Genomic DNA, 25,295 nt, shown 5'->3' on the forward strand with positions numbered 1-25,295 from the left:
AAAGGAATATAAAACATACATACATATACGTAAAGGAATATATGTGGACATACATACATAACTCATTCTCACATTCCATTCACACAGCCACAATTGCTCCTTCTACCTACCGTTCTGAAAACCCTTTAAAAAAAAAAAATTTAAACTTTAAAACTTACTTAAAATTTCTTACAATAACTTCCCTCCCTTTCCCAAACAAAAATATTGCATTTCAGAAGCTCCACGATAAAATATATCTTCCTCCGCAGCCAATGAACAACTTTACACTTGCTTTTTTCAAGTGTAACTTCTAAGGACTTACCCTCACTGAATCCATCATTGAAATCCACAAAGTTCACTGCGCAAGCGCTGCCTGTGCAGTCGCATGCGCTGTGAATAGACCTCGGGTCTGGAAATGCCGGCGTTCCCCGCATGCGCTGCTCCTGCTGAACGCCGGCATTTCCAACGGCCAGATGCGTGAGTACCCCGACCGTACTCACGCTTCTGGCCGCGAATTTCTGGCCCAGTTGTGGCACAACAGTGCAGGGTTTTCAACCTGCACTTAAGCTTTAGTGACATAAGTACAACAGCAAGATCCAATTGTGATGACTGTAGAATTGTCCCACCTTGTACAATGTACTTCAGGTACACACTGCATCAAGTATCTAATTGACCTCATCTATTTGTAGTAATTAGACTTTGTCATCTAGACAAGTTAAACCAAGCTGCACCTGAGCAGCAGAATAATACGCGGTGCATTGCAAGATATAAACCCTTCTGTCCTCAGCCTATCATAGGATTATCGAATCATAGAATCTTACAGCACAGAAGGAGGCCCTTCGGCCCATTGTGCCTGTGTCGGCTCTTTGTAAGAGCTTTCTAATTAATCCTATTCTCCTGCTCTTTCCTCATAACCCTGCGAATGTTTCCTTTTCAAGTATATATCCAATTTCCTTTTGAAAGTTACTATTGAATCTGCTTCACCATTCTTTCAGGCGGTGCATTCCAGATCATAACAACATGCTGCTTTCAAAAATTCTCCTCATCTCCTCCACCCCGGTGCTTTTGCCAATGATCTTAAATCTGTGTCCTCTGGTTACCGACCCCCTCCCCCCCCCGCCGCCCCCAGCTTGGTGAAAGAGGCATGTTTTAAGGAGCATCTTAACCAGTGGAACCAGTTCTCCATTTTGATAGTTTTGGCCCATCATAATTTTGAACACCTTTAGTAAATTTCCCCTAACCTTCTTTGCTCTAAGAAGAACAATCCCAGCTTCTCTAGACTCTCAACATAACTGACGTCTCTCATCTCTGGTATCACTCTGGTAAATCTCCTCGGGCCTTGCTAGCTACCGACATTGTCAGCAAAACCACAGGCGATCTTTTCATAATTTAAAACAATACTAGAACTGTACGGCAAATCAGTAAGCATCTGAAAGAGAAAGGTAGGTTCATAGTTCAGCTGCTTTTAGACATTAACAGGAAGGGTGGTTGAAGCCAGGATGCTGGATTCATTTGAGCTTGATGATGTAAGAGGAAAACAGTAAGTTGGTATTCTGGAAGGCCAAAATCAAGTAGGCTACTGGGAATTCTTCAGCCACCCTCTTGTGATCTTGTTTGACCCTCTAGTCAAACTAGACAAGGAAGGGCAACAGGTAGGGAACAAAAGTTAAAATGCTAGTTAATTTCACAAAAGAAATCAGCTAATAGAAAGAATTTGCATTTGGACAATGCCTTGTCCTCTTCTCAGGATGACGCAAAATGCTTCACAAGATAATAGGCTTAATAGGTTAGAAATGCATTTTAAAATGTTAAAAAGAGGTGAAAGGTATTACACAAAGGTCATCTCCATCTGGCATGTGAAAAGGCATTGGAAGATAAAGACATGGGCCATTCATGGATCCACAGTGGAAAGGGAAGCAGTGGAATGGAATTAGAAAATCAGGGAGATAACTAAGGTCTGTTAGTTTGCGAGTGAAGCACCAGTGCGCCAATGCATGCTCATAACACTGAGGTTCCATGTTTCCTCTGCTGAGGTTCACAATTTGCTGCCTCTTTCCATAGAACCATGCAAGTTTTCATCACAGAAGGAGGCCATTCAACCCGTGTGCCCGTGCTGGCTCTTTGCTAGAGCAATCCAAAACTAATGCCACTGCAGATCTCTCCCCATAGTTCCGTATCTTCATCGACTTCAAATATTTATTCAATTTTCCCTTAACCAATACAATGGTCTCTGCCTCAAACACTCCCTGTGGCAAAACAGTCCATGTTCCAACAATGCTCTGTGTAAACAAAAACTTCTCTGAACCTCAATTCAAAATTGATGACCCTTCACCGCTGACTCCCCAACCAGAGGAAAGACTTTCCCTATTCACTCTATCAAAACTCTTCATAATTTAAAAAATGTTATTTAAATCTCCACTTAGCCTTTTCTGCTCCAGTGCAAATGGTCCCAGTATCTCATGTGTCTCCTCATACCTATAGTTTTCCATCTCTGGTGTCATCCTGGTAAATTTACACTGTAAATGCTCTATGGCTTTATGTCCTTTTTATAATGAAGCACCCAAAACTGCTCACAGTACACTAATGGGCCTAACCAATGTTTTCTATAAATTCCTCATTACTTTAATCTTATACTCTATGCCCATATTAATAAACCCTGAATTTCTTTTGGTCTCTTTATGGCGTTCCCTACCTGCACTTATGCTTTCAGGGAATTATGTATTTGAACCCCTAGGTCTGACTCTTCATCCACATTCTTGAAGTTAATGGAAAAGAAAATCAGGCGAGGTGTAAAAATGGGCTGCTGATTTGCTTTCATCTGATTTTCGTCCGTCAATAGTTTAAATTGCTCCCAGGAAGTGCGGCATTGTTGGAGATTCTGCCTTTCAAAGGAACAATTAAACTAAGTCCTGCCTGCCAGTTCAGATGCATGTAGAAGATTGCATAGCATGATACGAAGAGCAGGGCGATGTCCTGGCCAACATTCCTCCCTCAACTCAAAACTAGTTACTTATCTCCTTTGCGGTTTCTATAAATGTGTGTAAATTTGCTGCTGAATTTCCTTACATAACAACAGTGACTGCACTTCAAAGACATCATGAGGATGTGGCATGATGCCTCTATCAATGCAAATTCTTTCTAATCAGCATTTAGAATGCTTTTCTTAGTAATGAATTAGAGGTAATTAATCCAAGATCCAGTTTTCTAGATTGATGAGGTAAATTGAGCAGATTTTGGGGGATGTGGTGGCGGAGCACTTGGAGGGCGGTGACAGGATCAGACGGGGTTGGCATGGATTTGCGGGAGGTGGGTCGTACTTGACTGGTCTACTGGAGTTTTTTGAGGATGTGGCTGGTGGAGTGGATGGGGGAGGGCCAGTGGATGTGGTGTGTTTGGACTTTCGGGGGGCTTTCGATGGGGTCCCGCATGGGAGATTGGCGTGCAGGGTTGGGGCGCATGGGATTGGGAATGGAGGGCTGGTTGGCAGACGGGAGGCGGGGGGTTGGAGTGGGTGGGTCTTTTTCCGAGTGGCAGGCAGTGGCTGGTGGGGTGCCGCGGGGATCGGTGCCAGGACCCCAGCTATTTGCAAGATGTATTGATGATCTGGACGAGGGAACTAGATGTAATATCTCCAAGTTTGCAGACGACACAAAGCTGGGTGGGCATGTGTGCTGTGAGGAGGATGCAGAGAGACTCCAGTGTGATTTGGGCAGGATGGGTGGTTGGGCAGATGCATGGCAGATGTAGTATAGTATGGATAGGTGCGGGGTTATCCACTTTGGTGGCAAAGGCAGGAGGGCAGATTATTATCTGAACGGCAATAGACTGGGATGGGGGGAGGTGCAACGAGACCTGAGTGTCCTTGTGCACCAGTCGCTGAGGGTGGGCATGCGGGTGCAGCGGGCGGTTGAGAAGGCAAATGGTGTGTTGGCCTTCATAGCGAGAAGATTCGAGTACTGGAGCGGGGATGTCTTGCTGCAGTTGTGCAGGGCCTTGGTGGGCCACGCCTTGGGTGTTGTGTGCAGTTTTGGTCGCCTTGTCTGGGGAGGGATGTTCTTGCTGTGGAAGGGGTGCAGCGAGGATTCACCGGGCTGGTGCCTGGGATGGCGGGAGTGATGTGTGAGGAGAGATTGGGTCGATTGGGCTTATATTCGCTGGAGTTTGGAGGGGTGAGGGGGGATCTCATTGGAACTTGTGGAATTCTGGCGGGACTGGACAGACTAGATGCAGGCGGCATGTTCCCAATGGCGGGGGAGTCCAGAGCCAGGGGTCGCAGTCTAGGGATGGGGGGTGGGCCATTTGGGACTGGGATGAGGAGGAGTTTCTTCGCCCAGAGAGTGGTGAACCTGTGGAATTCTCTGCCACGGAGGGCAGTTGAGGCCAATTCATTGAATGTGTTCAAGAGGGAGTTGGATGTGTTTCTTGGGGCTGAAGGGATCAGGGGATGTGGGGAGAGAGCAGGGACAGGGTGTAATGATATCAGCAAATAGTGATGGTATTTGCCTGTTTGATTATGATGCCTTACCAGCATGTTTGCCTGATTGATTACTTATGCCTGACCAGCAGAGGGCATGTGACAGAGACAAAGAGTTTAGTTTTAGTTTCGCTTTAGATGGATTTCTAACATGATGTCTCCTGTAAATGCTGTTAACTGAGTTGAACAAACTTTGGATTAAAAGACATTGGCCTAGAAATTCAGTGCCCTTAGCGCCGATTTTGCGGCGCTAGAGGGCCTAGCGCTGCAATTGGCGCCGGCGCCGAAATTGCCTGGGGCCCTTCCGCCGCGGTAGACCGGTAGCGCTGCGCCGGCACCGATGATGTCATCGGTGTGCGCAGCGTCCCGGTTGCCATGCCGACGGGCCCCAGCGCCGAAATTCAGTTGCGGCCGCCTCGCCCGTGGCAGCCGCAACTAAGACTCTGGCAACAGAGTCTTACATGACTTTGCGCCGGCGCATTAAAGGCCCCGCGGCGGCCGGCCGCTTTCCCGCCGGCCGCCTGGCCGCAGCTCCCTCCCCGGACTTCCCCCCCCCCCCCCGCGGAACAGAAGCAAGCCCGGCACTTGTCCAAGGTGCCGGGCTCATTTTTAAAAAGATTTTCGCGGGCCGCGGCCGGGTGCAGGCAGCTCCTCCTTAAGGGAAGGAGGAGGCCTGCACTTCCCGAACCTGCCGCACCGCAGCGGGCGCCGCAGCGCCGGAATAGCGCCGATATTCAGCGCGTAGCGCCAGTTTTCAGGCGCAAACAGCTCTCAGCAGCGCCGGCAGCCGTTTGGGCGCAGAACTATTGAATTTTTGGCCCGCCCAGCGCGACTTAGCTCCGGCACTAACTTCCGGCGCTAAAGCCGTCGCTGCGCCAAAACCCAATTTCTAGGCCATTCTCTTTCATAAATGTCTCGTCTTTGAACCCACAAAGAAATCAATACACAGGGTACTGAATTTGGATGATCAGCCATGATCTCATTAAATGGCAGAGCAGGCTTGAGGGGCCGAATGGCCTACTCCTGCTCCTATCTTCTAAGTTTCTATGTTTCTATGAACGTCCTTCCTCATCTTATTTATCTGGTGAATGATCACTGGTGCCATGTTCTGTACACAGTTGGCTCTTTGAAGGAATCGGGAGACAGAAGGCAGAAGAGTTGCTGCAGCTGTCCGGCAACAGAGTAGGCTCCTTCTTGATAAGGCAAAGCGAAAGCCAAAAAGGTAGGTTCTATTGTACATGAACAGCATATGTACGGAATCATTAAAAGTTAAAACACAGAAATAAGCCACAGAGTTTGTGTTGGTGTTTTTCACCATTTGACTCACCTAGTCTGATTCCACTCTCCTGCTCGCTCCCTCTTGCCTTTTAATATTCCTCTTTTTAAGTAACTATCTAATTGCCTTTTAAAAGTATTTGTGTATTCTGCTTCAACTATGGCTCGAGGCAGGCAATTCCACATTCTAACCATCATCTGGCTAAAGATTTTTTTTCAAACGCCAGCTTTTTATTATGTTAAGTTTGTGCCATCTTATTCCCATCTGGCTCACCAGTGGAAGCAATCTATCACTATTAATGCTATCCTTTATATTCTTGTATATCTCTAAGAGGTCACCCCTTAACCTTCTCAGCTGTCGCAAAAAAAAAGTATGAATTCCAGTCTCTATAACTGCAACCCCTCATCCCTGGCAATACCCTGGTGAATCTATGCTCCACCTTATCCATTGCTTTTGTTATCCTTCCCAAAACAGCACACAATATTCCAACTGCAGCCTAAGGTCTTCTGCGTTGAACAATAACTAGTGCTGTGGGGAGGGATTAAACTAATTTGGCAGAGGGAGGGGACCCAGGATGTAGCAGCAAAGAGGAGAGAACAGGTGCATAGAAAATTAGGAGGAGCAACAGAATAAAGAATAGTGTAGAAAAAACAGGAATTAGATGGAGGGAAAAATAGCAAAGCAGGCTAGCATGGTGTTGGAATGTATGTGTGTTAATGTGAGGAGTGTTACAAATAAAGTTGATGAGCTGCAGGCACAAGTAACCACATGGGGAATAACAACAGGAAACGCTGGAAAAACTCAGCAGGCCAGGCAGCATCGGTGGAGAGAGAAACTGAGTTAACGTTTCAGGTCAATGGCCTTTCTTCAGAGCTGGAAAAAAAGCAGGAAGTGGAAAGCAAGTTTGGGGGCTGGGAAAAGGGGGAGGGGATGAAAGAACAAAAGGGAAGGTCAGTGATAGGATAGAGAGCAGGAGAGATTAAGAGACATTGAGAGACATTAAGAGATATTCAAGGCAAGAAGAGGTGGAAATGGGACAGGGTAAGGAACAAAGGATGGCTGGTTCACTAGCCACATGGGGTTATGATATATAATGGCTATAATGGAGACCTGGCTTAAACATGGACAGGAATAATAACTAAACATTCCTGGCTATAATGCATTCTGGTGGGAAAAAAGAATAATATTACAGTTCAACAGAGAGACTTTGGGGTTGAAAGACTGAACTACTGTATTTGGTTAGAGTAAAGAAACAGAAAAGGTGCTGTAACACTGCTGAGTGTTTACTATATACTCCCAAATAGTGAGAAGGAGATAGAGAAGCAAATCTGTAGGCAAACTTCAGATAAATGTAAAAGTAACAGAGTAGTAATTGTAGGGGACTTCAGTTACCCTAATGTAGACAGAGAAAAATACAGTGCAAAGGGCAAGGAGGGTGGTGAATTCCTAAAATGTATACAGGAGAACTTTCTTAATCAGTATGTTTATTTAACGATGTGTATCAGTACACCAAACTTCCTTTGTGTCTCTACTCCATTTAACACTTCCTATTGAAGCTGCGTTTAATTTTCCTATTCTTGCAGCACTATGTCCCAACTCTGCTTCCTCTCCAACTGGTTAAGAGTGCAGCCATCAGCTAAGAAGCAACCTCAACCTTCACATACAGTGCTCTTTACCCATACATTCATATCTGTTACCTGCCTATGTATATGTTGAATGTCTTCAAACACATATGTATAATGAACACATATAAAAGTGGTAGTGTGACTTAATATTTAGCATGGCTTAAACAGATATGTAAACCTTGCGAATTATTTGGTGTTCGTGTGCATGTTCTTGCAGGTACATATTGCCTATCTGTCAGACACTACAGTGATATACCTCAGAGACAGGTAAAGCACTATCGGATCTTCCGTTTGCCCAATAAGTGGTATTATATCCAAGAACGCCTCACCTTCCAGTGTCTAGAAGATCTGGTAAATCACTATTGCGGTTAGTATCACAGTAACTTCAGTTACACCTCTTGAAAGCTCTGTGTTGCAGCTTTGAAATTGAGTTCACTGCGTGCCAGAAGTGGGCTAGCCCACTGCCCTTCCAAAATTACTCTGGGCCAGGTTTCAAATCCAGGCCAAAGATAAACACCTCTTCTCCATTTTAATCCATTTTTTGGTAGGTGTCGCACAAAAGTACAAAACTATCCAGAATTAGCAATCTCACTCAAAGAGACCGCAAAGATGGCTCATATAAGAATTAGCAAGATCTCCGTTAGTGGATGCTGTTGTATGCTTTATGCGCACAGTAAGGTCCCTAAAATGACAAAGAGATAAATGACCAGAAAATCTGCTTTTTAATGATGTTGGTTGAGGGATAACTATTGGCCAGGGCACCAGGGGAACTCCCCTGCTCTTCTTCAAAATAGTGCCAAGGGATTTTTTACATCCACCTGAGAGGGAAGATGGGTTTAAAGTCTCATCTGAAAGCCGGCACCTTCGACATTGCAGCGCTCCCTCAGTACTGCATTTGGGTGTCAGCCTGGATTATGTGTTCCAGTCTCTGGAGTGGGCAGATTGAGAGGCTGGCTGGCTGTCGGGCGGTTAGGCCTTTGGTATCAGGCCGCAGCCGGGGAGCAGAGAGGAGGGAGAGAGAGTGGGGGGGGGGGGGAAAGATCGGAGACCAGACGGCAGAACGGAGGCCAGAGGATAGATCGGGGTCCAGAGCAGGGGGGAGATCGGAGGCCAGAAGGAAGATCAGATGCTGGGGCGGGGTGATCGTAGGCCACGTTGAGGAGATCAGAAGTTGGGGGGGAGGGGAGATCTGAAGAGTTGGGGGGGGAGATCAAAAGGGTCGGGGGGGGTCCGATCGTGGGGGGTGAAGCAGGTAAACTGTATCCAGCAGGTAAGTGGAAAGGCACTTACCTCCTGGATCCAGAAGTCCTCGCCTCCCTCTCACCGTCGGGTTTCTTGAGGCCCGAAATACACGGCCAGCCAGGGTTAAATGTAGAATGGTGGTTTAAAATGAGGCATGTAGCCTCATTGTAATATTTAAACTGCCAACCAGCCTCCTGGGAGCGGGTTGGTTGCCCGCGCTCCATCCCACCTCCGTTAAAACCGGAAGTGGGCAGTTTGAAGGTGGGTTGGGGTCGGGATTCAGATATTTAACATTTTACCATCCCACCCACCCAAACCCGCCAGTTTTTGGGGGTTAAAATTTCCCTCATTGGCTCCAAAAATCTGTGTACGTTCCAGGAAAGTCAGGGCACATTCTGGGACAGCGGAAATTGGGGCAGGACTCCGTTACACCAGATCTCTGTCCAGGAGACTGCTTGCTGGCAACTTGCACAAGGGTGGAACTTCTATCTGCCCCATCATGGTCCGTGATATCAGAGGAGGTGGGGAGAAGCGAGGAACTTCTCCCCACCAGGAATTCCTCAGGGTTCTGCCTCCCTTCTGTCCAGCAATCTGGACACAGAGAAGAATCTGGGCTACAGATCAGCTTAAAGGCAGAGTCCTGGCCTGGACACCTCTAAACTTGCTGGCTTAGAAAATAATATGGGCTCCATTATACAGAAGGCCAATTGGTCAAAAGCTAAAAAGGAGCGTCCAAATCAGCGGCACCAGTTAACCTGCAAGCAACTTGCTAGTGCTGCGTTTTCTGCCTCCCTCCCTCCCAGTGGGCACTCAACATGCACCCACACTGGACAAGTGCCCTCTGAAGGTGAGATGATCCCACCCTGACCATGGACACTCTGGATGTGTCAGGAGCAGACGCTAGTGCCTCCCGTTCCACTGCACTTACATCAGCAGAGGACTGAGGACTTTCAAAGCCATCTAATTATGGGCATGAACCATGGGTCCCGGCACAAAGTCTTATTGTCTCATTATTCATTAGTTTGTTTTCAGTTTGCATTAAAATGACCAATCGCAATCACAGACACTGCAGAGCTGATGCACCAAATGTCTCTTTATTTCAGAGGTAGTAGATGGTCTGTGCTGTTTGCTGACCCATCCTTGCCTGGCTCAGCTCAGCACCGAACACCCTCCTGAGCAGTCTGTCATTCTACGTCACAACCACTTCAACTGGAGGAACGTGAGCAGGTAACTGGACTTAAACATTCTATCACAATAGCAAAATCCCGCGGATGCTGGGAATCTGAAATAACAACAGAAAGTGCTGGAAACACTCAGCAGGCCAGGCAGCATCGAGGAGAGGAGAAACAGAGTCACCGTTTCCGTCGAACCAAAGGATTCGACCCGAAACATTGACTCTGTTTCTCCTCGATGTTGCCTGACCTGCTGAGTGTTTCCAGCACTTTCTGCTGTTATTTAAAACATTCTATCCCGCCTCTTCAGCAGAACCCCAGGAATCACAGATATTAATTGGGCAAAACGCTCTATTACAGCAGAGATTACTAGATTATCTCCATTTTCCCCATTTTGAAAAGGAGCTCCTCTGAAATCAAACCCATCTGTGGTATCTTGTGAAGTACATCCTCTTTTACATGGAATCCAAAAAACTCTGGTTCCCTCTTTCATTTCAACTTTCTCCTGAAAAACCTTCAATGCTTGAAAGGCCAAGTTTGTCAACAAACTTGAAATCCTGCTCTCATGCCTGGGGACACTCTCCCAGTATTGGATAGGATACAAAACAAACCTGTGACCTGTTCAGCAATCCTACCTCCAACCTCTAGCCTCTCTCATACTCGTACTTTGGTAATCTACACAGAAAGGTGACAGGCAAGGAGACTGAAAAAATGCCACACTGGTGCACCAGGAGTGGTCTACTGAGGTAAGGGCATAGGTACATTGCACAGACAGAATAGAGGGAGCTGTACTTTAAATCGAACTTGTGCTTTATCCTGAGCTGCGGATGCTAAATGGGGCAGTGTGGAGGATTTAATTTGGATGTAACTATGTACTTTGGAGCACTTAGTACTTCAAGGTGGAAAGTGTTTCATTCCCTGTCACAAAGACAATTTTCCTTCAGCAGCCCAATTATTTTTGGTTTAGGTCAATAAACGGACAGACGTATTGGAATATAAGATGTGCGGAGACACAATGGTGCAACATGTTGGAGTAGCACCACAAAGGACATGTATTTATGCCCATAATTCCTTTCTCAATACCAGTAATGATGGAAGATGCTGAGTGGAAGCTGCACTATATGTCATGTAATTCAATTTGTATCCAGTAGCTGGAAGCTGCCCCTCTCAACAAAACATTCCTCTAACTCTGGCCTTTTGTGCAGCCTCTCTCCTCCCTTTGCCCCACCATTAGCAGTTGTGTCTACAAATGTATAGGGCCCATGTTCTGGAAATCCCTCGCTAAATCTCTGTCTCTTCACCTCTGTCTCCTCTTTTTCCACCCTCCTTCCTACATTACAACAGTGACTACATTTCAAAAGTACTTCATTGGTTGTAAAGCGCTTTGGGACATCCTGAGGTCATGAAAGGCGTTATATAAATGCAAGTCTTTCTTTTTTTCCTTCAAATCCATGTTTGACCAATCTTTTGGTCACCCCTCTCTTCTTTATCTTGGTGTCCATTTTTATCTGATGACTTCTCGGCGAAGTGCCTTGGGATGTTTTTCTACATTAAAGGCGCAATATAAATGCAAGTTGTTTTTGCAGTTCTAGAGCTGTACTCATTTTGGTTGAGAGGACAAGAACTAAAAAATTAAAGGATGTGCTGCTGAAGGAACAGATGAACATAGGAACGAATAGGTCACTCAGTCCATCGAGCCCCTCCGCCATTTAATTAGATCATGGCTGATCTGTACCTCAACTCCATTTACCCACCTTTGTTCCATATTCCTTTATACCCTTACCTAATAACAATTTATTAATCTCAGTCTTGAAAATTTCAATGGGTCCAGCATCCACAGCATTCTGGGGGAGTGAGTCCAGATTTCCACTACCTTCTGTGTGACAAAGTGCTTCCTGATTCCACTCTTAAATGGCCTAGCTCTAACTTTAATATTATAAGTCCCTTATTCTGGATTCCACCACCAGAGAAAATAGTTTCTCTGTTTCTAATCTATTGAATCCCCTTGTGATTTTAAACACCTCAATCAGCTCACCTCGCAACCTTCTGAACTCAAGGGAATACAAGCCAAGTTTATATAACCTGTCTTCATAACTTAAGCCTTTAAGCCCTGGTATCATTCTGGTCAATCTGAACTGCACCCCTTCCAAAGCCAATATATCCTTCCTGAGGTGTGGTGTCCAAAACTGAACGCAGTACTCCAGATGGGGCCTGACCAAGGCTCTATACAACTGAAGCATAACGTCCCCTATTTTGAATTACAACCACTTGAGATAAAGGCCTACATTTCATTAGCCTTTTTTGATTACATTTTGTACCTGTGCACTAGCTTTTAATGATTTGTGTACATGGACACCTAAATCATTTTGCTTCTCCACAGTTCCTAGTCTCTCACCATTAAGAAAATATTCCAATTTGCTTTTCTCAGATCCAAATTGGATGACCTCACACATTGAACTCCATCTGCTACAGTTTTCCCCACTCACATAGTCTGGCTATGTCCCTTTGTAACTTCCTGCTCCTACCAATCAAGGAAGGAAAGAAAAGTAATTCAGTCTACTGTGCATCTCCCTCCCTCCTCCCCTCCATCAGGGGCACAGCCTACAGTCACCATGGGGAGTTCAGCCTACTGTGCATCTCCCTCCCTCCACTCCTCCATCAGGGGCACAGCCTACAGTCACCATGGGGAGTTCAGCCTACTGTGTATCTCCCTCCCTCCCCCCCTCCATCAGGGGCACAGCCTACAGTCACCATGGGGAGTTCAGCCTACTGTGTATCTCCCTCCCTCCCCCCCTCCATCAGGGGCACAGCCTACAGTCACCATGGGGAGTTCAGCCTACTATGCATCTCCCTCCCTCCCCCCCTCCATCAGGGGCACAGCCTACAGTCACCATGGGGAGTTCAGCCTACTGTGCATCTCCCTCCCTCCACTCCTCCATCAGGGGCACAGCTTACAGTCATCCCCAGCGATCTGGAATATGTTCCTAAACCCCTCCACCTCCTCACGTCTCTCCCGACCTTCCAAAAATCACCTCAAAATTTTCTGAAGAAATACATACCTCTTTGACCAAACTTTTGGTCACCTGTCCTAATAGCGCCTTATGTGGCTCAGCATCAAATGTTGTTCGATAATTACTCCTGTGAAGTGCCTTGGGACTTATTACTATGTTAAAGGCACTGTATAAATGCAAGTTGTTGTTGAAAATAGATAGTTGGCAATGAGTTACACAGCGGATAATAGACAGGAGGTAGCGAACTATCTATAGGTTCCTGAAGAGGGGGATGACTTGTTTTTCTTATGGTTTGGTTGACAGGGCCGAGCTGCTGAGCGACAACGCGTCATCTCAAGATGAAGCCTTCCTCAGTTACGGGCTGCGGCACAGCATCGCGTCCTACATGACCTTGTCACAGCTAGACGACGACTCATTCACGGGCGGCAACAAGAAGTGGCTCCAACCTGTCAGATCCGGTGCCCAGAGCCGGCACAGCTGCCTCCTCGCTACGATGCTGGGAGACCCGTACGAGGACGACTTTGATTAAGGCATGCTCCGTACCCGCCTGTGATGTACACACACTTTAGTGAGCCGTTAAGTGTCGTGCCACTGACTCTCGCTGTTCCAATGCAAATCAGACTTTGGCAATCGGGGGAGGGGGCTGCTCTTCAAGTCTTTTCACTGATGGTTTGTTTTTTTCTTGCAAAATCTGTATAATTCTGTCGGATTTTTTGAGAAGTTTTATTCGTATGAATCCGATCGTCTGCTATTTAAGCCCTTGTGTGCTGTCCCCCCAACCCCACCCTGAGATTACTGCTTTGTATATATGATGTATTTAAATTGCACAGTAGCACGTTTTTTGCATTCTTATTTGGGGAGGGGGTCTCCTGCTCAACGGGAACGATTTAGTGAAATGATTGCTCCTGTGCTGAAATTTCGTGTCGTGTATCTTTTTAAATTGTGTATTTATATAACTCGCTCAGTGGTTAAAACATCGTGCGATGTCACACAGAGTACAAAGACCCTCGGCCTGTGCTGGTCTCAGCCGTGGCAGCAGTTGGGGAGGGGGATTACTGCAAATTTGGCACAGAAAAATCAGCAGCCCCCCCCCATGCCTGATCTCCCACCTCCACCGCTGGAAAGTGAACATGTCCAGACATCAGGTGAGGGTGGAATTAGCCTCAGTTGTCATATCCTCCACAGTCAAATAACCTGACGACACTCACTTTCCCACTTCGCACATTAAGAGCACCGCCTAAGGCCTAGTGTGACATGGAGGCCTTCAGTGCCAGAAATAGACAGCACAATCAATGCAAGCTTCTCTCCCACCCCCCACCCCACCTTTATCCATTAGATTGTGAGGTAACCATCAGCAAAAATGGCCAATGATGTCACCACACTGAGAACTTTTCCATTAGACTCTGCAGGAAACTGAGGAAAAAAATAAAACTTTAAGGGGGAAAAATTTGGTTGCTTTGCACCTCTCGCTAGCACCCGGGCGCAGCACCGCCAATGCCTCCCGCGAAATTCACCAGGAGGTTAGCGGCGGTGCTAACCTTCAGCGCCCCACGGCGCTGCGCCACCGGTGATGACGTCATCACCTTGCGCAGCGCCCCGCTCGCACCCCAGCCACGATCTTCGGTAGCGCCACCTGACTTACCACTGGACGCTATGTCCGACGGGGTCAGGGGGGCCTACCTGCGGCCGGGGCGGCGCTATTTAAAGGCGAGGTGCCAGGCGACCATTTTTGTTGCTGGCCGCCTGCCAGCACCTACCTCTGCTCTCGTCCCCGGCCTCCTGACCCGCCCCCCCGTGGAGTGCCAGCTGTGCTCCATGAGCCCGGCACTTCTCTTGAGTGCCGGGCTCTTTTGCTGGCACTCCGATCCCCAGTGGCCCATCTGGGCCCTGGGTTGCGCTGTGCAAGGCCCCTCCCCTTTAAGAAGGGGAGGAAGGCCTGCAATACCGCGGCACGTAGCGCCGCGATATTCCCTCATAATGCCCCAAGAGGGATGCCCCACTTCCCTCTTGGGGCGCTACCTCTCAATTTCGGCAGCGCGGGCGCTAATTTTTCCGGGGCGCATCTCAATTTCTCCCCCTAATAGTTTCTTTTTAAAATGTGACCAAAAGAAATGGGCGAAAAATGACAAAAACGACACTTTTGCATATTGGAGTCAGACCACACCACACAAATCACTCTCAATTTAAGGTTAAATAGGGGTGGTATTTTTTTTCTGTGGCGGGAGATTTTGGGCAATCATGGTTTGTACAGCAGCCTGCTCTATCTAACATGGCTGCTGCTTTGTATGTGTGTGTAGGTGCACGTTGGTGTGTGTGTGTTGGTGTTGGTACATGTAGGTGTGTGTGTACACATTGGTATATGTGTACACACACCTACACATACACACACACGCCGACACCAAAACATACACTTTGTTTCTAGAGAGGGGGAAGGTTTTGGGCTGGGATGCCCATCAGGAAATGGTCAGTTCTAAAATGACAACCATGCATTTATTTGTAATTTAAAAAACACAGAATGCTTCAGCAAGTGTTTACAAAAACATTTGAGTTGAATAGGAACTACTACCACTCATGTTAATGTTGCACAGTTTCTGCTGTATAATATTAATAATATAATCCGTCTTCTAAACACTGGATCAGTTCTGTATGGTACTAGATTGCATGCACAGCAGACTGTATGTAAAAATCACACTGTAACAGTCCATATCAATCACAGCAAGCAAAGCTTATACAGTATTGTTTAAAAGGGGAGGAAAATCTTACAGGATTTTTTTTGTTCATATTTAATCCCCCTTTGCTTGGAATAAAATGATAGTCTTGCCAGAAAGCCAGTAGCTTCTCCAAATTGTCTGCCGTAATTTCGCCGTTTACACCGTTTCTCTGGCGTTTACGCCAATCTTCTGCCAAAGTTACGGCCGGAGGTCATTGACTCCCAGGAAAGTCTACCCCAGTTTTGTGCTGCCTGCGCATTACCATGATTTCTACATGCAGCCAGCGCTCCCAACACTGTATTTTGGCTGCATGCATCAGCAGGGGGCCCACTATCATGAGAGCCTAGCAGTACTTAAAGCTAGCCTGCACCTCTTAAAGGGGAGATGCATTGTGGCTGCTGGAGGTGCTGAGATCATTGGGAATAGTGTAATGTTCAACAATCAACAATGGCTGACCGTGGAAGAGACCGGGCACCAAGGTTTTCAGATGCTGCGCTGGAGGTCTTGATTGAAGAGGTGAAACGGAGGAGAAAAGTGTTGTATCCGCAGGGGTGGGGGCAGGAGGACCTCCAGGCTTTACCGCGCCCTCACATACTCAGCACTGCTGCAAGCCTCAAACCAACATCTCACAGCTTGCACACACTGGCAGCTATTTAATGCAAGCCATGTTTGTGCAACCTGGCCTCATAATTTAACCCTCTACGCCCCAGTATCATTCTGAGGGAGTGGAGCATTTATGTTTACAACAGCCACAAGCATTGAAATTATATGGAAATGAGGCGGGAGTGACATCACCATACCTACTACCTGCCCTCTCATTCTTCTAGGTCTCTGCTTGCCAGATAGAATCATAGAATAGAATCATAGAATCGTTACAGCACAATAGGAGGCCAGTCGGCCCGTCGGCCCGTTGAGCCCATGCCAGTTCTCTGCAAGAGCACTTCAGCTAGTCCCAATCGCCTGTCCTTTCCCTGTTACCCTGCAATTTTTTTTCCCAGTGGAGGTTAGCTTACGGGTAGTAGGCCTTACGCCCAGCTCTCTCAGCTTAGAGGATCGGTGAAGAGGCTGAGAGCAAGGTCTGGAAGGCTGCAAACAGGTAGGTTTACTTTCCAACATGCCTGCTCACAAAGCCACCGCCCCCACCCCTGCACCTCCTCGCCCCTGCCCCCCACAACATGCAGCCAGAAAGGCCATGTAGGTTTTCTTCCCTCCTCCACAAAGCTCTGCTAAGGTTCCTGTGCTGGAGCAACACCAGGTCTATTAAATTGACCTGAAACCAGAAATACAGGCAGGCTCAGGTCAGGCGAAGTGCACGTCAAGTGTGTTCTGCCTGATTCATGCCCAAGGCAATGGGGTAGGGTTTGGGAAAATAATCGGCCTTCAATTTTCTCACTGACATGGAAGATCCCCAATTAAAGTCTCCCTCCTTACTCGGCCAGTGGGTGTAACTTCAAATCGGCCTGAGAGCTGTCCTGCATTTACCCGACCCAGGACAATGTTATCGCAGGCTCGGAAAGTTGCATCTTCCCAGTTGTTCTGAAATTGTGCCAGACTCCCATGCTATTTGCAATGGAGTCAATCTGGGATGTTCCCAGAAATAGATACTACTGGAACAGATGAGCATAGAGGAAAATTCTTTGCTCTTAAAAGAAAGTGAAATCAATTTAAGGTCAAGCTGTCATTTTCTTCTTTAAAAGGGGGGAATTACTATGAGCAAAATGGCTTCTTTAAAGTAGCCACATTTCAGCATCTTTCTCCTTCACAACCAGCTCTGTCAGTCTCTCCCTCCAAACTGGAAGCAGTTTGCAGTGGTTATCGGTCCTTTGATTGTCCAATCAACATCAGACGGAAGCTCACCATGCCATTGGGATCAGAAAATCACTGGTGCCTGCAGTGGTTTAAAGAGGCCAGCTGCCATCCAGTCAGCCTCTGAGCCTAAAAATAATACCTGCCAGTGAGGGAAGGAGTATCTCTTGCCCCATGTTTGATTATAATCACTGAGGGGCGCCATGGAAACATTGGCAGGAGCCCGGCAAAAATATGTTGGGGTTGGCAGAAGGCAGACAGGGGCCCCACCCAACAATGTTAGACCAACTATCCCGGCCAGGAGGAAAATCCTGGTTCAAACATCTAAATGTTTCAGGAATTTGAGTTTTGGCACACAACACATTCAACGTGAACCCGCAACTTATAAAGTCCGAGCACCTGTACCCCCGCCACACTCCCCGAAATGTACTGAACCCCTCCCCAATTTGGTGCCATTCCCAGAATCCCTTGAATTTCAAGCTGCCGATGCTGGAAAGCCAAAACAAATCCCCAGTTCCTTATTATTGCAGGTTCCATAGGATTTAATCCAAAAGTCAGATGGGTTTTAAAGCATTTGAATCCCTGGGACCAACAGCGTTCATTAACCGTAAAGCTACCAGTCGCAGTGTTTGTTTCCCGAACTTTACAGAGCTCCTGTTTATCAGTAGGAAAGAAATTAATAAACAAATTCATCTCAAGAAATAGACACAAATTACAACAACAGCACTCATATAGGTACAACATCTATTTTGCATTAGTTTAGGTATCTTCGGTTCCGAGGGACTGCCTAAGAAGTTTAGGTAAAATATACATAATCTACATTCTACAGGACGTGTACAGACTATGCAGGATTATATAACTCAGAGCAATCTCACTTTATCCCCACCACACTGGTCCCCATCCACATTTCTATCTTTACTCATCTTTGAGGCTGAGATGATGGGGGTAATTTTAACCTTGGGCGTTATCGGATTGGCCGCCCGCTATATACGGAAAATTGCGAACAATCTGGATATCTCCCGTTTTACACTAAAATTCCCCCCAATTTTCCTTCCAATCTCCCTGACCTCTCTGGGCCCTACAATGCATGCAGTTCAGAGAGTGAGGGCTGATCTACTGTAGGACTTCAACAAACGGAGCTCCTCAGCTGGTCACGGGGTAATGCATCATAATTAGGCAGGGACAGCTCCCTCTTCCACCCAATTGGGAATTGCTCAGTTTTGACTGGCCCTTGTCCACAGTAGCACAGCCACAATTGGGAACTCTGCAGTATGGGAGTGGGTGAGGGTGGTGGAGGGGTGACCTGAAGCAAAAATCTATCCTCTTCAAATAAGCTGCGTCTCATCAACCTTCCAATCCAAGTGTCAGCTAAGCCACAATTACACAGATACGACGGAAACTCATTACAGCAGAAAAGAGATGTGGGCCGGGAATGTTCTCTGAGCTGCTCCCGCTCAACTGCCAGAAATCTGCTGGTGTGCAATGGAGGCTCTGGTTACACGTGAAAATAGGGTCTCCGCCGCACCTCTGCGGAAGTTACAGCGACAGAGAGGGAGCAGCTCCAAGGAAATTCCCAGCCTTGGTATTTTCCCTCCTTACTGTTACAGTGGGGCAGTCCCAGACAGGGGCCTTGTGTGTCAAACCATCTCAAAGCGTGTCAGAGGAATTATTTTTTGTTCCCACAATGAAAGTGCCCTTTTATGCAGTAGATTACTCACCACTTCATGAAACCACAATAAGACTGCCTCTTACCAGTAGCATGGCTCGTTTGAAAAGCTTGGTGCCAGATGCAGCGACGAGGTTCATGCTGACGATGTCAGCGCCACCGCGGTCCGCAGCAATCGTGACCCGTGACGGAGATCCTCCAAAGTAACCAATGTTTCTCTGCAGCCACTTTAACACAGCCATCTGATCCAACAGGCCCCAGTTGCCACTGGTCGCTTCAGTGCCTGCAAGGAGAAAGAAACCTCCCTTTATCAAAATCTTTATTTTACCCCCTGGTTTTTGTAGCCCCTCCTCTTCTGAAGCTGCTGACTCAGGCTGCGGTACGGTTCCACGGAAACTGGAAGTCCTTCGCCACCTCAAATTGACGGCCTCCCATCTTTCACCATCCGTAAACCTGTGCTCATCCCGAACCCTGCTGCCCGCATCCTGACTCACATCACGTCCTGTTCACCCATCACCCATGTGCTCTCTGACCTCCATTGGCTGCTGGTCCATCATTTTAAAATTCATGATTTTAAAATTCTCATCAAATCCCTCCATGGCCTCATCCCTCCCTATCTTTGCAACCTCCTCCAGCCTTACAATCTTTCAAGATCTCTGCACTCCTCCAAACCTGGCCTTGAGCACGTCCGATTTTCATCACACCACCATTGGCGGCCATGCCTTCAGCTGTCTAAGCTCTGCAATTCTCTCCCTAAACCTCCGCCTCTCTCTCCTCCTTTAATGCCCCCCCCCCTTAAAACCTATCTCTTTGACTAAGCTTTTAGTTACCCATCCTATTATTTGCTTCTTTGGCTTGGTGTCACTTGCTTCCCCCGCAAAGTGCCATGGGACATTTTCATATGTTAAAGGTGCTGTACACATGCAAGTTGTTGCTGATGAGTGTCAGCAGTTTTCAACCATGAGGTTGCCCTCAGCTGAAGTGCACACACTCTGTACTTCCCAGTATTAGTCACTGGATGACAATCAGTTGTGGCAACTCTAGCTGATTTTCCCCCTGAGGACTAGCACCATTAGGTTCAGACTACATAGCTCTGGTGTTGAGTTAGCACGGGCATAATGAGGCCTTCCGTGATGACGTTTCTGTAGTTTGAGGACTACCATGGCAATATTCTTCACTGATGAAATGTTACAAATTAGCACTGCCATTGCAGAGTTTTGCACAGCAGAGACACATATGGGGAATTTGGGCGTGGAGCTAAGTTCAGTCGATTTTTGGCTCAGAGGGTTTTCTATCCATGCATTTCAATGGTTACAAAAATTGTGCAGGGTTGCAAATTGGACCACCCTAACCTTCAGGGCGGATTCCCGATGTGCACTCCTATCCCGTGGAGCTCTGCGCCAGGAACAATAAGATGTAAGGTTCACAACAGAATGTGCAGTTTTACTGCGTCTCCCAGAGCCTTCAAAAAACAAGGTCACAATTTATCACTTGGCTTACCGTCACTCAGGAATCCAAACACTCCGACCCTATAGTTTGCTGCCACAACAAGGATGTTTCCAATGGATGCCAGGTAGGACCCGTCAATGTTTGTCTGTCTCTCTCCTCTGTAATCCGCGGCGCTGTTGTAGAAGAAGACCAGCACAGAGTTGTTCCCAACCTGTCACGCAATAAAATTCAGGATTAATAATGAGTCAAGAAGACACAGCCGTAGTGCATTTATTTATAGAGGTTTTACCATCCCTTTTTTTGCCCATTCTTGAAGCTGCGAGGGAGGAGGTTCCACAAGTGCTGATAGTACTTCAGCACTTTGGGTGCTCTTCATGCTTATGCCTTCTTTATTGACATTCGGAGAAACCCATCCTCTTCCCCGCTTGCTAGACTATTTTTCCTCACCTATTCATGTTAATGGGTGAACAATTACAAGCGTAGAAGTGGAAAATTAAGGCCGTTGAGTCTGCAAACCAAACGGCTGAGAAATTCACACAGGCTCTTTCCCAATGTGGAAAGCACTCTCCCCATACGGGCACACCCCACTATTGTATGTGGAGTAGTACTGCAGGAGTTTCACCAGCTAAAACCATGCAGCCTACCTACTGAAAATATCAATGTGCTCTTCCAGGCCTGGCCTCTTCCTCATCTACATGCTGCCTTTTGGTGGCATCCTATAAAGACTTGGGGGTCGATTGTTAACACCTGGGGGGAACCTATCCTAGCAAGTGGCCAGTCTGTCCAGGAACCTTCCCTGCTCGAAGCATCCTCCTACACACCCCTCCCTGCCAAACCGCTCCGATCCACACCTTGTGCTGTGGATCTCCAGCGGTGGCCTCCGAACCACCTGATTTTAACGGCTGGGCAGCTGCTTCCAACCAAATTCCCACTCGTCTTGCTACCTCGCCCAGACAGGCTGGCCACTCATTAGGCTGCCTTCCCACCAGGGACAAAAACTCCAGCCTAAGTCTTAGGATGATGCCCCCAATAGGTAGCATATAGAAGAGGAAGAGAACGCAGCCAAGATTAGATTTTTGGGGACTAGAAGTAATCATGCACGGGTGGGAAGAGAGCTAATGCTGGCGATGCTTTAGCTATGATTGGATGGGTGAAACCAAGTGACGGCAGTCACACTGAGCTGGACAACAGAGGAGAGGCGGAGAAGGATGGTGCAGTCAGCCTTGTCAAAGGCTACACAGAGGTCAAAGAGGACAAGGAGGGATAACGTACCACGGCCATAGTAACAAAGCATGTCATTTGTGATTTTGGTTAAGGCCATTTCAGTCTTGGGGCAGGGGTGTAAACCTGATTGGAGAGATTCAAACATGGAGTTGTGGGACAGATAGACACCAATTTGGGAGACGACAGCACATACAAGGACTTTGGAGAGGAAAGGGAGGTCGGAGAAGGGGTGATAGCTTGCAAGGACAGAGCGATCAAGGGTTGATTTTTGGATGGAGTGGTAATGATGGTTTCGGTGAAGAGATTTGATCAAAAATGTGTGAGCCTAGATTGCGTCCCTGTATTACAAAGTGGAAAAATTAGCAGAATTCCCCCTCTGATCACTAAGTCTAGAGAATGACATTCACTGAGGCCCTGAGGTTTTTTGTTGTAGCTATCATTACTCACAATGCTCTTGGGGACGAATATATTCAGGTAGAGACAGTCTTCGTCCACGGTGGAGTAAACAGCCTTCGCGTCTCCTGGCTGTAGACAGCTGGGCCTAAAACAAAAAAGATTATGAATATTAATTACTTGTTAAAACTCTTTGGGGCTAATTTTAACTCTAGGCGATGGTGTAAAATGGCCGATAGCCAATTGGCTGTCCATTATACGATTACCCGATTATCCCTTTGCCCCAGGCTGTCTAATGTACATGATGTCTAATATATCAGTTGTCTACTGGACACCTAGACAAATGGCTAGATCTGGTATTAATCGTGTTCACTTTGATGGCCTTCCCTGGTAACTTATCCCACAACTCTATTACGCTTTGGGTGAAACAATTCTGCCAGACTTTTCTCTTTATTCCTACTTTCCTAATTTTTAATTGATGTTCAACAATTTGACTGGCTCAACTTTTATCAATCTCCTTAATAATCTTCAAAACTTCAATTGGGTCATCTCAAGTCTCCTATTTTTACAAACGAAACAAGCCCAGCTTCCCTATAATTTTATTTTCTATTTCTGTTTATTTCAGATTTCCGGCATCCGCAGCATTTTGCTTTTGTTCCCTATAATTTAAATTCTTGATACCTAAGAATATCTTTGTTGCTTGTCTCTGCACCCTCTCAAAGGCAATATTATCCTTTATCTGATTAGTTGACCAAAACTGAACATAGTACTCCCGATATATTGCTGGTGGGTGCATAGAAGGAACAAGAAGTAGAGGAAGTAATAGTATCCAACAGGAAAGGCCATGCTCACCTGTAGAAAGTAGCGTTCCATTTTCCAGTCCAATTAAAAGTTGCTGGTGCTTTGAATCGGCCTTTGCCAGTGGGGTTAGCGGCATACGGGACACCCAGGAAACGATTAACAGTCTTCCATTCCACACCAACACGGGTCACTTGAGATTCTCCAAACAGGATTCCATGACCCGGAATGAAAATGGAGGTCAATTGGGGCTGGGTTTCTGATAAAGAAGGGTCTGAATTGAAAAGAAATAAAATCCATCAGAACAGATGGAAATGTGGAAAGAGAAGAAAAGCCGCTCAGCTTGTCAAGACTGCTCCTTCCAGAGTAGAGGCCGGCCCTATGATGGGTTTTACCACACTTCTCACTGCAGCAATCGCGTGCGGGCACTCCCATGGAATTTGCTCACTCACCAGCACAGGTATGAATGTCAGGGCAGCAATCCGCGTAATCCTCACACTTCAAGTTACACTGACAGATCTCGTCAGGTTGGTAGTTCCCACAGCGACCTGCGCACGACCCTCCTATAGCTGAGAAAACATAAAAAAATACTTAGTTTGTTTAAGGAGTTTTACCTTCAGCTTGTAACTCATGAATTACAAAACAGAAAGCAAGCAAATGGATGTGAGTAAAGTTAACATTATTACTTACGTTGTTAAATTGCAGGGGGGGTTATTTTGACTTTGGGCGATGGTGTAAAACGGACGATATCGATTCAGCCGCCTGTAATGCTTCTCTCCTGATTTTCAGTTACATCGAAGTCAATGAAAATGAAAATCGGGAGAGATGTATAACAAGCGGCTGAATCGATATCGCCCGTTTTATGCTATCAACCAAAGTGAAAATTACCCCCAGATCTCGTCCTGTACCAGTGTATTCCTCCACTGTATACCTTTTTGGACTGGAGGAAGGTATACAGTGGTGTGCCCCAGGGGTCGGTACTAGGACCACTGCTTTTCTTGATATATATTAATGACTTGGACTTGGGTGACAGGGCACAATTTCAAAATTTGCAGATGACACACAACTTATAGTATAGTGAACAGTGAGGAGGAGAGTGATAGACTTCAAGAGGACATAGACAGGCTGGTGAAATGGGCAGAAACGTGGCAGATGAAATTTAACACAGAAAAGTGTGAAGTGATACATTTTGGTAGGAAGAATGAGGAGAGGCAATATAAACTAAAGGGTACAATTCTAAAGAAATAAGGGCTAAAAATTCAGTTGGGCGCCGTTTGGGGCACCAAGGTCGCCTGGGCGCCGGAATTACCGCTGCGAGCGGAGCCACTTGTGCCATCCGGATATTCAGTTTCTGCGCCCCAAATGGAAGCAGGCCGCTACTCGAGGCTTCCCGCGCCCCGCTTGGGGCGCTGAAACTGAATATCGGCGTGCTAAGGGCCGCAGCACCACATGCTGCGGCACGGCACGCTGCGGTACTGCAGGCCTTCCTCCCACTGTTAAGGGGGAGGTGCCTGCAACAGCGCGATCCCCGCTCGCGAGTGCCGGCAAATGAGCCCGGCACCAAGGAGAAGTGCTGGGCTCTCGGGAAACAGCCGGCAATGCCGCGGGGGGGGGGCGGGGTTTAGGAGGCCGGGGACGGAGGTGCTGGCAGGCGGCCGCTGAAAAAGCGGCCGCCCACACCTCCACCTTAACTAGCGCCACTACTGCCACAGGTAGGCCCTGTGAACCGGTCACTATTTGCGACCGGCGTTAAAGAGGCGGGCGCGACCAAATATGGTCATCGGGGCGGGAGCGGGGCGCTGCGCACACCGATGACGTCATCGGTGGCGGCGCAGTGCTACAGGCTAACGCCGCCATTAGCGCCCCGCTAAATATCGCGGTAGGTGTGGCCAGTGGCGCTAAAGCCACTGAGTGCCCTCTTTGGGCGCAAATTGGTGGCGCAGCCCACTGAATTTCTAGGCCTAAGAGTTCAAAAACAAGGAAGTTATGATGAACCTGTATAAAACACTGATTTGGCCACAACTGGAGTACTGTATCCAATTTTGGGCACTGCACTTTAAGAAGGATGTGAAAGCCATAGAGAGGGTGCAGAAAAGATTTACGAGAATGGTTCCAGGGATGAGGAACTTCAGTTATGTAGATAGACTGGAAAAGCTGGGGTTGTTCTCCTTAGAGCAGAGCAGGTTGAGAGAAGATTTGATAGAGGTGTTCAAAACCATGAGGGGTCTGGACAGAGTAGATAGAGAGAAACTGTTCCCATTGGCGGAAGGGTTGAGAACCAGAGGAGACAGATTCAAGGTGATTAGCAAATGAACTAAAGGCGACATGAGGAAAAACTTTTTTACGCAGCAAGTGGTTAGGATCTGGAATGCACTGCCTGAAAGGGTGGTGGAGGCAGACTCAATCATGTCTTTCAAAAGGGAATTGGATAAGTATCTGAAGGAAAAAAATTTGCAGGGCTATGGGGAA

General features: G+C 47.1%; 2 protein-coding genes across 3 annotated transcripts in view; one reads left to right on the top strand and one right to left on the bottom strand.

The window, feature by feature from the left end:
* sla1a (Src like adaptor 1a) overlaps positions 1–13,617 on the top strand; it is an 88,556-nt gene extending 74,939 nt beyond the window's left edge. For both annotated transcript variants that reach the window (XM_085992483.1, XM_085992482.1), the window contains 4 exons: positions 5,572–5,675; positions 7,572–7,721; positions 9,700–9,823; positions 13,083–13,617. In XM_085992483.1, the coding sequence (XP_085848609.1) occupies positions 5,572–5,675; positions 7,572–7,721; positions 9,700–9,823; positions 13,083–13,308 (604 nt within the window). In that variant the 3' untranslated portion in view covers positions 13,309–13,617. The remainder of the gene's footprint in view (positions 1–5,571; positions 5,676–7,571; positions 7,722–9,699; positions 9,824–13,082) is intronic.
* tg (thyroglobulin) overlaps positions 1–25,295 on the bottom strand; it is a 604,630-nt gene that overhangs the window by 328,641 nt on the left and 250,694 nt on the right. Inside the window, exons 36-40 of the mRNA XM_085993935.1 lie at positions 23,279–23,395; positions 22,881–23,100; positions 22,083–22,176; positions 20,463–20,622; positions 19,049–19,245 (exon numbers count right to left, since the gene is read on the bottom strand). Of these exons, the coding sequence (XP_085850061.1) occupies positions 19,049–19,245; positions 20,463–20,622; positions 22,083–22,176; positions 22,881–23,100; positions 23,279–23,395 (788 nt within the window). The remainder of the gene's footprint in view (positions 1–19,048; positions 19,246–20,462; positions 20,623–22,082; positions 22,177–22,880; positions 23,101–23,278; positions 23,396–25,295) is intronic.

Source organism: Somniosus microcephalus, chromosome 7 (assembly GCF_052327205.1).
Source record: "Somniosus microcephalus isolate GS21.2 chromosome 7, FLI_Smic_1.0, whole genome shotgun sequence".
Lineage (NCBI taxonomy): Eukaryota > Metazoa > Chordata > Chondrichthyes > Squaliformes > Somniosidae > Somniosus > Somniosus microcephalus.